This window comes from Falco punctatus (assembly GCF_963210335.1).
Source record: "Falco punctatus genome assembly, chromosome: 7".
NCBI classification, from domain to species: Eukaryota; Metazoa; Chordata; class Aves; order Falconiformes; family Falconidae; genus Falco; species Falco punctatus.
In genome coordinates, this window is record NC_137587.1 from 47,883,341 (window position 1) to 47,897,763 (window position 14,423).

Here is a 14,423-nt window from a genome sequence, read left to right on the forward strand (position 1 = left end):
AAATAAATAATAATAAAAAAACCCACAACCAAAACAGCAGGGAAAACTGGCAATTAGGAGCCTCTCTCGGCCTATTTAGGCCAATATCCCAGAAAATGCTCAAACAATTGCTCTTTGGAATCAAAGCAGTATTCTAATTTTGGAGAATGTACACCAACTATGGTGAGGATGTCTGAGCTACCATTATTAATGTTACTTTAAAAACCTCAGGTTTGATGGCAAGTGTCTTTAAACAAGTTTAAGATGCCTTCTTTCAAAAAGCCTACAATTTGACTTTTAAATGTGCTACTTAAATGTCCCCAGGCCAGCTGAGGTTAGCAATATATAGCAATGAAAACCAGTTAGCATTAGTCTAGGATACAGCACGGTAGAACAAAAGAGATGTCGATCAACTTTCTATGATTTACTAGAGCAAGTTATCTCTAGTTCTACAGCTTAGGATCCTCATGACAGCAGAAATGTGCAAGAACTTACCTTGATACTATAATTTGTTGCCTCTGAATGATCTCCCATCATAGAATCAGAGTCATTTAGGTTGGAAAAACCTTTCAGAAAATCTAGTCCAACCATTAACCTAGCACTGCCACGTCCATCACTAAACCATGTCCCTAAGTGCCACATCTACACTTTTTTTTTTTTTTAACACTTCCAGGGATGCTGATCACAACTGATTATCTCTCATTTCAACATCAAAGATATCTTTTCCCTTTTCAAAGAAAAGGGAAAAATAATTGCATTGATACAGAATTTTTTAGCAAGGTGCCTTTGACCAAAACCTTGTTTTTTTATGTTATACCATCACAGTTTTTGTCTTTGGGCACTAAGTTTTGGGGTTGTAGGGTTTTTTTCTTTTTTTCTAAACATATAATGGTATCTGCCATCATGAGCACAAGCAAAAGCTATCTATGCAACATGCAAATCTTGAAGAGTCAGCTTCCACTTAACCAAATACTAAACCAACATGCCCATTACTGCACACTACAAAGTAAAAACCTACCATGTTAAAAAAACAGACTCTCAAAGGATACAACCGGTATTGTATTGTATATACATGAATATTTGAAATTGGCACAGCTTGCATGCATTACCTAGCCACAGCCCTCAGATCAAGCCAAACAGATTCCCAGCGATAAAGAACTTATGCACAATTCTCCACAAAACACCTTTATCTCATTAAAAGAAAGGTGAGACAAAGAATTCAAATTCTCAAGACTGAATGTGTAAAAACCTGTTTCCCGAACATCCAAAGAACAGTCACTTGGAGCTTGACAACAGTTTCACACTATGCCTGTAATTCCAGTGTCAACCTGTTCCTTGAAGTTAAAGCATTAAGTGTAACAGGTAAGTATGTGTATATTTCTGACCAACTATCAGAAATTCCAGTTTAGTTTTTAGTTGCACGCATCTACATGCAGAAATGCTTTCAGCAGCTTAAGTCAGAAAGGAGAAACCGAAGCTAACCGTTCTGCCCATTTAAGATGAGCCCGCAGGCAGATTATGAAGATGGCTGCCTCGGGTCAAAACAAATTTACTCTTGAGGCTGACAGCCAAGGAGGTTAGACAAGAGGATCTCCAGAGGTCTCTTCCAACTAGGCTAAATTATTCTGTGATATTCTACTGCACTGTGGAATGGGAGGTCATCTGTCAAATACAAAAACCAGTCCCCAGTGAGGGCCTAGAAATGAAACTGTGCTGTGAATATGATTCAATATTTTTAGCTAGGAACCAGACAATTGCAACACTGATATAATGTGTTCTGCATAATTTGCCATCCAGAGAAGACTGAAAAGCTAAATATTTCATAATAAGTGCAGGTTGGACATATCTTACATGAGTTCATGTTACTCTCCTTCACTATCTTTACACTGAACAACGTTATTCTATAGCTATTTTTAGCACAGTCTCATGACTTGAATAGCAATAATGCTCAGTAGCATCTGCCCCTGTACTGTAAAAAAAAAATATACAGATACACTGCTGCCATTACTTCCTTGACTCACCTAAAGCCAGACTTAGAAAATTCAACACGTTAGCAGCCCATAATCAATCTGACAAGTAATCCAGGTATGGAAGATTAACTGGGAGAAGCTCATTATGCTGAGCCTACATTTCTTAAGGGCTGGCTAGAATGTTATCTTGCACTTACCTGAATTGCTGGTAAGTCCATCTGGCAAAGCAGGGGTGATAGCTACGTGCTCAGGAAGCTCAGACATAACCTGGTTGATCACTAGTTGGAAGTGGTTTAGTTTGCACAAGCAACTTGGCACTACTCCCACAAGTTCTCATGTGAGAGGTTTCACTTCAAATGCAGCAAAAAGAGCTAGCGTTGTTCCCGATACGGCTAATGACTTAGAGGTACTGACACTCTCTTTTTCTGTCTCAAATGTATGGCTTTTCAAGGAAAATGCTCTGCAGAAGTACTTATTTGTTTTAAAAATTACATGGGAATAAACACAGTAAGTTATGATGCAGAGTAGTTCAGTAATGCATAATTGGAACAAAGCAGAGTTAAGTTCAGGAGTTTTGTTTGCTTCTGATTTTTTTTTTCCCCTAGAAATACTACCCACTTGCATGGGTTCCTGAAACAAATGCTGCATGTATTTTCCACTGCTCATATAACGACTAAGGCTTTTATTTCAGACCCTTCTGATGGAGCAAAGATACATGCAATTATGCCTGGAATCCTAATAAGTACTCAAATTTTTGTTGACAGACTCATGACAAATTCTTGTCTGGAGGAGGGAGAAATCAGGACATGGGTGCGTACTCTATTCAGCCAGAGTCCAAAACCAGAATTTAGGGTGTAACTACTTGTGTACATGTGAATTTAGAGTTTACTTGCAAGAAACAGGGATTAAGGGTAGAAATACAGGTTTGGGGTTATTGCTCAAAAGGTATCACCAGAGACACCACGACACAGTGAATAATAAGGCAAATAAATAAATTCAGTGTCTCACTATTTCTGTCTACTGCCCGGTGCATTTGATTTGGAGATACACAAGCTCTACAGGAGACACAAGCTGGAGCTTACTACATTCCCTAGGTTACTAGAATAGCTGAACTCTGTGATCAGTCTATGAATTGTAAAGTGCCTTCTGACCTTGCTTTGAGGACTTTTTTTGTACTTACTTGAAAATTTAACTACATGCATTGAGAGAACTACATTCAGGACTCTGCATTATATCCCCCACGGCCTTGCCTTGCACATTAGTTACGAGGATAAAGAAGGTTACAGGGAACAGGAGCAAGGAAGGACAGCAAGAAAGCCGAACACACCTAGCTCAGGATATAACCAAATGTGGTACCATAGCTCACCAATTATGCCACAAAATATTATGCATTTCTTCTTTCACAATTACTGTAATTTTGCATTTATAACAGTAAATATTTACGGTTCATGTCTACTCACTTCAGAGGTTCATGCACACAGACACAAAACACAAAATCAAAATATTTGTATATTAATTACCTGTTAGTAATATTAAAAGACATGTCTGACCAACATTGCAAGGTAAAACATATCTGATGGGATTCATATGACAGCAAAAATCCATGCTATCAAAAGAAGATGGAAGAGTGTTAAATATAGAACACAGTTAAAGTAACTCCAGTACAGAATACAGAATTTGAAAACAAAAGGAATAGCTTAGAAAGACACCGTTACAGGAAACAAGACAGTGGCATGGACAGAAACAGAGAGGACAGAAAGAAGTATGAATAGAAAGGGGGGTGGAAGGCAGAAGTAATTTGATTAAGTGAATTTGCACATATTCTAAACTAACAAACCCAGAAATGACGAAACTTAAAGTCGCCTACTAGAAAGCAGCCATCATTTAAAGTGTATTCTGAGAATCAAGCATCTAAGATAAGAAAAAGAAAACCCCAAACCAAAAACAAAATGGAAGGACAGGTCAGAAATCATCAGAACTTCACAGAGCACAATGATCCAAACAGACAAGGAAAAAAGTAAAGAAGCTGCAAAAACAATTAGTTGCTGATATCGCCATTCCAAAAGCAGCAACTGGATCAAAAAGCTGAAATGTCCTAATTCCAGAGACATCTGAACGATTCAGAATACTTCGTTTCATAGCCTCATGCTACGGTATGACATATTTTTGTTCTCCGTTTCAGTCAAGATGAAAAAAATGAGACACAGATGAATGTAACTGAAGGTTTTAAACTTCAAATTGATGCCTTAGAGTTTGTCATTCTTGGCAACAGGCTGGATAACAGCGCTTTTATCCTTAAGCTCCATAAATATGTTGCATGTAACTGCAGGAGATAATGGTAGCACTGCACTGAGTGATGGTCTCCAGAACAAATTCTGTGGCCATGAAAATCTTGAGACATAGTAGCACTACGAATGAGTTTACTATCACTATTTTTTATATAAACTGTTCTAACAGCTTAAATCAAATTAATAATAACTTATAGAGTGTTTTTTTCTTAAAGAAGTGTTATGGTATAGTTCTTCTGAAGAGGACTTTTCCATACAAAAGATATACAAACATACAGAACAATAAAGAAGCGCTTGAACAAATTAGGAAATAAATTTGGTAGGATATTATTTGTTTTCATCCACAGGTTCAACTGTTCAGATATTTTTTCTTCGACTTGTTACTTACCAGAACATCCCTTTTTCCAGGATTTGAAGTGTTCTATTACAATTTCCTCCAATTTCTTTAATTTTGGATGGCTATAGAAAAATCCCTTTTTATTTTCAAACACTGAAATGGAAATAAAGCAATTAAAGATATAACTAAACCTGCAACAAGTATGAAGGTTTAATGAACACTTCCTCCCATTATAATTATGAGTCAGACATCCAAATTCCTGACATCAGCTCTAATTGCATTGACCTAAACAAATTAGTAAACTACTTACAGAAGTACAGTTGTTAAATCAAGTTTTTTAGAAAGCGTTGTTACTTTTGTTACAGTCAGACTATAAAAGATATTCAGTCAAATATAAATATATTTTAACCTTTCATCTTCGCTCAAATTAATAACTTCAAATATAGATAACATGTTTGAAGGTAGCTAAAACCACTGAGAAAAGGTAGACAGATAGGTAAAAGTCTGAGGAAAACAAACTGGAATCAAAAACATACCAGCCACGTGTATCACAACGAGTAGCTTCGTGCCTCTACAAACTATGCAGAGGTATCAGTTTTGTTTAAACAGAAAGCAAATATTCTGTCCCTAAAAAGGAAATACTGACCTGTTCCATTCTTGCAAACATTTCCATTTGCTGAAGCCGCAGATGTGTCTGAAACCATGTCTCTAAGCTGCTGATACAGCTTCATGAAGTCTTCATTACGAGCAAGTTCATTCTTTGTACGAGTTAATCCTTTGTAAAAAGTTGAAATACTTTAGTATTTAATCTCCCGAGCAAGTATAATTTTTGCTGCCTTTGGACAAGCTTTCTCAAAAGTAGCAAGTTCCTTTCGAGAGCCAAGAGAAACGTTAGCTTTAGAAAATGTAATAAATATTGCTTTGCGTCAATACTTTTTTAGGGAAGATGCCGTTACAGAATTCAAACATGAAAAATATATGTACAGACAGAAGCCTGGTTCTGCAGGTAAACTAAAGTTTTACATCAACCATTTAGCACTAGAAAGGCCATCCAATCCAGAAATGAGGGTGGCGAGGCGCTGGCCCAGGCTGCCCAGAGCAGCTGTGGGTGCCCCATCCCTGGCAGTGCCCAAGGCCAGGCTGGATGGGGCTGGGGGCAGCCTGGGCTGGCAGGGGGGTCCCTACCCACGGCAGCAGGGGTGGGACTAGATGATCTTGAAAGGTCCCTTCCAGCCCAAACTATCCTGTGATTCCATGAAATGCTGCCAAGCTACTCAAAGAGAAGGGAACCTAGACTAAAAGCTAAATATAAGAAGTTTCTTGAATGATTTCATGTTGGTGTTGAAAAGAATTTTTTTCTGCTCAAACCAGAAACCAAACTGATCAGAACACCAGCACAGAAGATCTATTTATTAGAACTATTTTCCATCGATCATTTTTCAATAGCAGACAGGGATTTAAGGAATCTGAGAAGCTTGGAAATACATGAAACACTCTCTGCTACCCAGGTCTAACAGAACTATACCATCAGAAATGTAAAAATCTGCATGCACAAAAGGAATAAATTGTAAAAATGTCAAAAGCATAAAATTAAATGAGAAATTATTAGTACATGTATACTATAAAAACATATCCTATAGATATTCTATAATATGAAGCAAGCACTGTATGCTTTTGGTTCAGACGTAGGATGAAGCAGTGTCATTTTAATCAAGCAGGGCTGCAGGCAGGCTAGCTTTTCTAAGTTAACACACAGTCACACAGCTAAGTGTAAACCAAAACGAAACAAGAAACCTGACAGCCACATGGATGAAAAGCCAGAACCTTCCCTTCCCACATCCAGTGTTTAAAAAGCTTGCAGTTGGATTGACACTGCCATGTTGAAACTTGTCCCCTCAAAAAAGGTATCAGCACCAAACCAGGTCTTCCAGATAGCAATGACAACCCAACAGGTCTAAAAATGGCCATGGAGAGTTGCAAAAGACACATAATCGTTAGTGGTAGAACAAGGAAAATGAGACAAGGCCAGAACAGAAAATATTATTGCCTCACTGTATGAATTCATGCTGTATGCAGATTTGGAATAGTGTGCACTGTTGTCTCATTTGAGAAAATGTGAAGAGGTACAGAGAAAGGCAGTAACAGCTTTATATGTTGCTTTGTGAGCACAGAAGATGTTGCACAGCTGGGATAGAACTTCCAATGTGATGTATCTAATTCTGTAATCTTCTGGCAAAGATGCTCCAAACTCACGCATATATGAGTTTTGCTATAGGGGGGCGAATTGCTTTACAAGACCAAACGATTTCTCAGTGTAAATTGTTTAATGGTTATTCTCCATCTCTCCAGAAATGCTACTGCCACTTACTCTGCGTTCTGTTTGTTCCTTATTTTTTTCAGAACTGCTGCCATATAGACGTATTTGCTTTTCAAAGATACTCTATCTTTAACATTGTGCTAACGTATTTCCAACAGGGATGAGGGGGAACAAAATACTAATTACATCTACAATCCATCTGTTACATAAGCTCTTTTGGGCACAGTTAGCTGTACAGATGAGGTGAATTAAACGAGAGTGAGTGAACACAAAAGGAAGGATGTTTCTGAAGATATTTCACCTTTTGATCCGTCCATAATTCCACAAAGGTACATAAATAACGATCGTACTCCCATTTGCAGCAGCAGCTCATAACCATGATATAAGCTGATAGAAAGTGCAAAATCCCCTTCAATTATGCCTTGATGTATTTCCTTTAAAAAGAAAAGAGTCATCATTAAATTAGTAAGTTGACAAGCAGCAGGAATCATACTGCCATTCTTCTGACAAAAATAAGATTGGCATCTAGAAAAGAGCCAAAGCACAAACTAATGCACAGTGAGTAGTCTATCTATCAAAACCTTCAGGAAACAGGTTACACAATTCTTAATGCTCAATGAAGGCAATCTTTTTCCACCTCCAGTGTTCTCCCTAAAATACTTGTAATATCTACCAAGATTAGCTCATTACTTTCCAATGCAGCAATACTCAAGATCTGACAGCGAAACCATCAATCAGTAGCTGGCAAAACAAGACATTTCCAGCACGTCTACCCAGGCTACAAAACTGAAGCCAGGAAAGTTGGCTTGCCTACTGTGAAGTGCATTTCCTAATGTTCTTTTTAAGGTACTCAGTCTTTTTTTGTCTTTTCTGTCTAGGTAATATTCTTTGTAAAGTCTGCAAAATTTGAACACTCCATGACAATTTACAGATAAATAGAAGCACTGATGTAGTTCTGAGGGGAAAGTATAAGATTGTAATTACTGACTGCCAAGTTAAGTTCTCAAAAAAATTTCAGTTTGGAAATTGAGTTCTTCAGCTTTTCCTTAACTTTCCTATATTAGCATCAAGAAAGGTCAAACAAGTAAGCACATTTTATTTCAGGGCTAAAAGTAGAATGTTACAAAGGAAATTAACTTAAAATGTATCAGGAAACTTTTTATTCTATTTCTTTCTTTATTATTCACTACTTTAATAACATGAAATAAAGTCATTTACCATATTTTTTGAAGAAGGGTTTTTTCTATATTGATCTCTTGCTAGAATTATCTGGTACTTTGTAAGGCTGGGAATATCCCGCCTTGCTAAAACTCCTATTTTAATCAGGCGTCCAGCAAATGTTTCTAGCACCTGCAAAGAAAACACAGAAGTATACAAAAGATGTGAAGGTATGTATTCAGCCCCTTGAAGTCGTTTTATTTTTACGGCTCTTACACAACAGAACACAAGCAGTTCATTTATTTTATTTGAAACATTGGATTTTTCAAAACAAACTACACTGGTTTCTAAATAATTTGTCATTGTACCTACATGACAACGCAGTGCTTAGCCTCACCGTAAGGTTCTCCATTATTAGGATGTTTCTAGGCTTATTTACAGATTTTTTTTTAAGACCCGTAGAACTATTAAAACTCTGTTCCCTAAGGATTTGTGCCCTCCATTCTACAGACAAACATCCTCCTGCCCCCAAGAAAACCCCATATCCATCAGATAACTAGGAAGTGGAAACACGGGCTGTGCTTTTATAATCGCGCAAGTACTGACCCAGCAGAGAGGAAACGAAAGGGACGTGTAACCAGGTACTGAACTCATGCTGCAGCTCCCACTCACTAGTAACCCCTAACCTGAATGGCATTTCAGTCTCAGGAAACCTTGTATTCATCTTTGAGAAGTCTAAATTACTGCAGGTGGAGGACCAGCCAACAGGTTAGCAAGTTGTGTGTGGAAGGGATAGGAGTCGGGAGATGTGAGCAGAGTGGAATGAGCATCCGGCAGATGTGCCTGGCACAGCAGCGTGCCCCATTTCTTTCGGAAGCCGTGCCAAAAGACAATTTGTTTTCATACATCACATGTATCTGCTTTCCACATCTGTGAAACAGGGAAAGTGAACTGCACTAATTCATCTTAATCCTGTTTTTCCTCTGTTTGTTTCTCAGCCTTAGGTGGTCAGAATTTTTTTCATAGACTTAGTTTTGCATGAGCGCTAACTCTGTAATAATTGGAGTAATCAGATTTGTTCTACAAAAACTACTTACAATCTGTTGGCCCACTTGGCTAGTAGCACCAAGAACATCTTGGTGCAAAATAACAAGTTTCCCCAGAGGCAGGCTTGGTTTTGTTTGCCAGCAGATGGTTCCCTTACATGTATGCAGTGTTCCCCAGGTCTTCCAGGCATTTTAACATCGGTTCAGCAGAACGACACTAAGAAGGCTATAGCATAACAAACACCTAATCCCTTTATTGCTGGTCTTTCAGCCCTCTGAAGATCAGGTACAACTGAACCAACAGAAACGGGTCTAACTTTCAGGCCTCGAACAATACTGAACTAAGTACCTCTTCAGCTTGCAAAGACAAAATGCCCTAAACAGGAAGAGAAAGACAACCGTAAAAGTAAAATGCATGTTTATACACTAAGTAACAACACTCCATTTGTCCTCGTCACACACGTAGTGTATGCTGGGCTTTTAGAGCCTGTTAGGATGCACAAATATTAGTAACAACCACACTCTACTCATACTACCCTGTCAATACAGTGGCAGCTTAGTAACTTTGATTATTTTATAATATGTTATTCCTGTAGCTTCTTACTCTGCATACAGTGCCTATATGGCATTAAATGGCCAATCCTGAGAAAAAGGGTGGGAATAATTGCCACTGTCAACTACAGTGGCATCAATCCCCCAAAGAATCGAAAAGGCAAAGAAAACTTCGGAAGGGTGAAGGAAAACTTGCAAAAGCACCATCGAAACTGGGGAAACAATGGGCTGGGGAATTTCCACACTGCCCACTCCATGCCTGCAGGTCTTTCAAAAACAGCTAGTTGGAGTCAGCAGGCTAAGCAGATTACAACAGATAAAGGCTGCTGACAATAGAAACAAAGCCTAAATTCTGAATGCTTTGGGGCATCTTAGGTTGCTCCTCTTCCTTGCTCTGGGCCTTCAGACTGGGATAGCAGGTCTCAGGCAGCTTGCTGCTTTTAGCTCAGCTCACCTGCTCGTGCCTAGAGGCGATGCCCACAGGAGCAGGGCCGAGGGCAGGATGATGCTGAGCAGCACTGCCTGCTCCAGGTCTCTTGGGGCAGTAGATGCCAGACCAGCTGTGCGGGCCAAAGAGCCCCAAGGCACTTCCAACCCTCATCTTCAGGTTTACCTTTACCTACAGGGAGCCTGGGTCACTGCCTCACACGGCTACCCGGGCAAAGCGAAGCACAGTCAAGAGACTCCATCCCGAAGCATTCCTTCTAATTAACACGAATGGATTACTTAGACCAAACAAACCAACTAACACTAGTAACTCCAACAAGTGAACACCAACAGAAAACTACACTATTGCTAGGAATTTCCAGAGGAAAAGAAAATACAAAGAAATCAAAGAATCTTTTCTTAAAATACAGTCAAGAACATCCACCAAGCCACTTAGAAGTCTAAATGCATAAGAAATTAATATCTCATATTTGGTTTAGTTTTAAGAGTTTAAAATTCAAAACTTCCTTTTACCAAACAGTTTGTTTTTAAATCTGGCCCATATCTGACAAGTCATTTTAAAAGGACAGAAATAGAAATGTTTGTGCCAGCTTATTAAAAAAAAGTATTTCTAAAAATATAAATAAATGTTGACCATGCAAGGGATAACTCAGTGTTCATTTTAATGGGATCCCACTGAAATAGCTCTTTACCCTCCCACCAAACTCTAAACAGTTGGACATGAGGACACTTGAAATGCTGAAGACCAAGTTTAAACTATGTCTTGTGTAGTAGAAAAGAAGTCAGTCTCTGAACACAAATATGTTTCTCTAGAAAAAAAATTAATGTTTTCATTAAAAAGTAATGCCCACATAAGTATAATAGTTCAGCACTGGTTTATTATTTCCTATAATTGTTGCATAGCTTTTTAAAAAGAAATCTCCATTACACGTAATTTTATGTTTCATCCCTTGACCTAGTTTATAACATGTAAGAAAATTATATTGTCCCTGTTTGCTCATTGTACACCCCTGTCTGATTTAATCACCTTCTGCAAAACAAACCAAGGAAGACTATTATAGAAGACAGCAGGATCCAGTCACCTGGAGCTTCAAAACTAATAAGGAACAGTAAACATAACCTACTTAGAAGAGACACAGAAACAAGCACTACTCAGGGTAATTACATTTATCTTGCCTCCGTACCTTTATTTTTAATTAAAAAGATAATACTTCTAGAAAGTCTCCTCAATCTTTCCAAAACACTTAAGCCTTATGTTATCCATTTAAAAACAGAACTGTAGAACTAATTTAAATTAACCGCTTACTAGGACTCACGGCTTCTGCTAACTCACTAAATAGAGTTCAGGAAGATGACAGGTTTCCTACCGATATATAACAGACAACGTGGCAAAGTTGTCACGTACTGCACTAAACTTGACAAGAACACAGAGGTTTTTGCTGAACAAGGTATCTTCCACAGCAAATCAGGCTGATTTTGTGAAGCATGTACCCGAGATTAGCTTAGGACCTGCCATTTGGAGCTAGGACATTAGCTGAGGACCACCATGAGCATTACAAACTGAACTGGCAAGGCAAAGAACCATTACTGTTTCATCTACACCCCACTAAAAAAAACCTGCTATTAATCTCTTTTCTCTTGGCACAGTAAAAAACAAAGGCTCTAAAGAAATGACCCGGCCTAATTATTTTACTGCAGATTTGCAAGCCTTCTTTACCAAAGAAAACCAAGAAATCTGCCACACATAAATAACTGCTTGTATTCCGTTTTTTTTTCCAGAGTGGAGAAGGAGGTGGTTGAGAGAATCCAGCCACTAAGCAGACTGTATCTTCACAAAACAGAGGCTCAGGAGGTCCACTTCTATCCACAGGAAAGGTTAAGCGCCAGAAGCTCTCCACAGCACACCCAGCCTCAACTAATACACCTGACTGTTTTTTTTTTTTTATACAGTCACACTGTACTTAAATAGAGCTGTCACCTCCCTTCATCTCCTTTCCCTGCTCTCCCAACTCACCCAGCTCCAGCCATCTTCAGTGCCCAATACACCACAGAGACCTCTCAAACGTGCTGGGGCAGACGCAGAATTGGTGTGCAAGAAGATGAGACTACATTGTGTGGTGGTGAGGTACCATCACACCTACAGGTGTGCGAGAATGTGAACACAGACCACCGACAGAGTGGCCTGCCTTAACAAGGGACCACTAAAACCAAGGGTATGGAAGCAACTCAAGCAACTCCAGAACTCAAAGATTTGTGCTGTGGCTGTGCACCACATGGACATCACACTGTTACCACTCTGTTCCAGATTTTCAAGTTTTCAAGAAAGAGGGTGAAGGAAGACAAGAAAGGGAAAGAACCACCTTCTTCCAGGCTCTGGCCCCACCACCCACAGCTGGAAAGCCAGCTCAGAAGGTGTATCTATCACAAGTCTTCACAACAGAGTTGTGATCATACTGTCTGAGGGGAGAGCAAAGACTTTTCAGGAAGGCATGAAAGCAACCAGGGCCTTCTACAGCTCCAGGGAAGGTCAGATGAAGATCTAGAGCATTCATTGTTTTGTTTTAGGACTGAAACTAGAAAGGTTTGGGTTTCACAAACCATGCTATCTTGAGACGTGTCAGTGCGGAAAACCTGATGTTCCTGAAAGTAACTTCCAGAAGGAAGTCCCAGTAACAAACCATGTTTAGTCACTGCCAACCATAACTGCAGGTTTAGTGAGAGGATTTTGAGAATCCATCAAAAATGAAAGCACCTGGGGTCACAGAGCCCAGCAGCGATAAGAGAACAGGCCAGCCCCAGGGTGGTATCTCACAGATGAGCTAGGGCAGCATGTGCCTATCCTTTACCTGACTAAAGAAAATTTTCAGGCCCACAAAGTACATAAAGTTTGTACTTTAAACATAAACATTTGACGAAGCCTCTCAAACCATAGTATAGTACATCAAAGAAGGGAAGGAGGACAACTATCAACAGAAAAAGAGTATTTGGGTTTCTGACAGGGAAGGCAACTATGACTAGTGCTCACTTTTAGTTACTCTCCCTGTAAAACTTCAGAGCCATGACAAACAAACTCTAAACAAGAAAGAGGAAAGTGCTATTTTGTGTAAGCTTTCTACTGACATTTTCTTATCTTTCCAACAACGAAAATAAAGCAGCAGGAACACAGCAGGGTGCAGTGTTTCTGAGGTGACCTTATAATTCTCCAAAACCAATACTGATCAGCCTAGTAATGATCTTGGCACCTCTGAAAGTTTTGTTGTCAAGTTTATATTAACTCATTCAGACACTTCACAGTCTTCCCACTCTCCAGGAGCCTGTAACACACTGAACCTATACCATTCTTCCCTGGAGGCTGGTATTCATCAAAAAGATATAACACTTTGTCCTCTTCCAGCACCTTGGTTTTCTCCTATTACAGCATTTTCATTTCTTAAAAGTTACAAAAAAAAGAAGGTCTACAGAGTTTTTACTTTTCAACTAATTTCACCGAGAACGTTTTTACTCTTTCACTTGAGAGTTTATAAGTGGCTCTTCTACATCAATATGCCACCCAGTAAATGTCATCACTTAGCCATCAGACAGAAAGAAGCACCCTACTGAGGATGCTTCATAGTCTCAACTTGCAAGACTGAATATTTATTTTTCTTATATATTCAGAGATATAACCTGCCAGGAAAGCACAAAGAATACAGCACTACCAAAACCACATTATTTCAAGAGTGACTATTTATTAGCCAGCAGTCACAAACAAAATTAACAAGTTAGTGGGGGAAAAACATAAACAGAAATTAGCTTTGCTCAAATCCAGTAAACAATCAGTTACGCTATTATCTGAGCTGACAGCAGCATCTAGACACAGCCCACCATACATCTTCAGTACTCTGTAAAATGTAGCCCTTTGTACATAATTTCTAAGCACATCACAAACCAAAGACAAAAAAAAAAATATACACACAGTAATTCCTGCAGGTGGATCTTTAAAATAGCATCCTAAACTCCTATCAGTCTCTCACAGGTAGCCAGTCAGTACTCTGGCATTTCTCACACAGAGAAATTTAGCTGTAATTTTAAATAATTTTTCTTTTGGTTGTATTTTTGGTTTCTTTTTTCTTCATCTCCAGCAATGATGCTTGGCAATCCTCTAAACAGAAATAATTTCAAGTAAGCAACTATTCATTCTCATAATAAATGCCTGAACAAAAGAGTTGGGACTGTTTTCTGCAAGAAAGTGCCAGAATTATTTATGCAGGATAGGCAGAGGAAGAGCCTCTACACATTGCCTCAAAAAGTCAGCTCTTCAAGAGTAATGGCTTCCTGGAAGAAATCTCC

General features: G+C 38.9%; 1 protein-coding gene across 1 annotated transcript in view; it reads right to left on the minus strand.

The window, feature by feature from the left end:
* FANCM (FA complementation group M) overlaps positions 1-4,613 on the minus strand; it is a 44,535-nt gene extending 39,922 nt beyond the window's left edge. The window contains exon 1 of the mRNA XM_080397264.1: positions 3,470-4,613. Within this exon, the coding sequence (XP_080253390.1) occupies positions 3,470-3,554 (85 nt within the window). The 5' untranslated portion in view covers positions 3,555-4,613. The remainder of the gene's footprint in view (positions 1-3,469) is intronic.
* Positions 4,614-14,423: the final 9,810 nt, after the last annotated feature.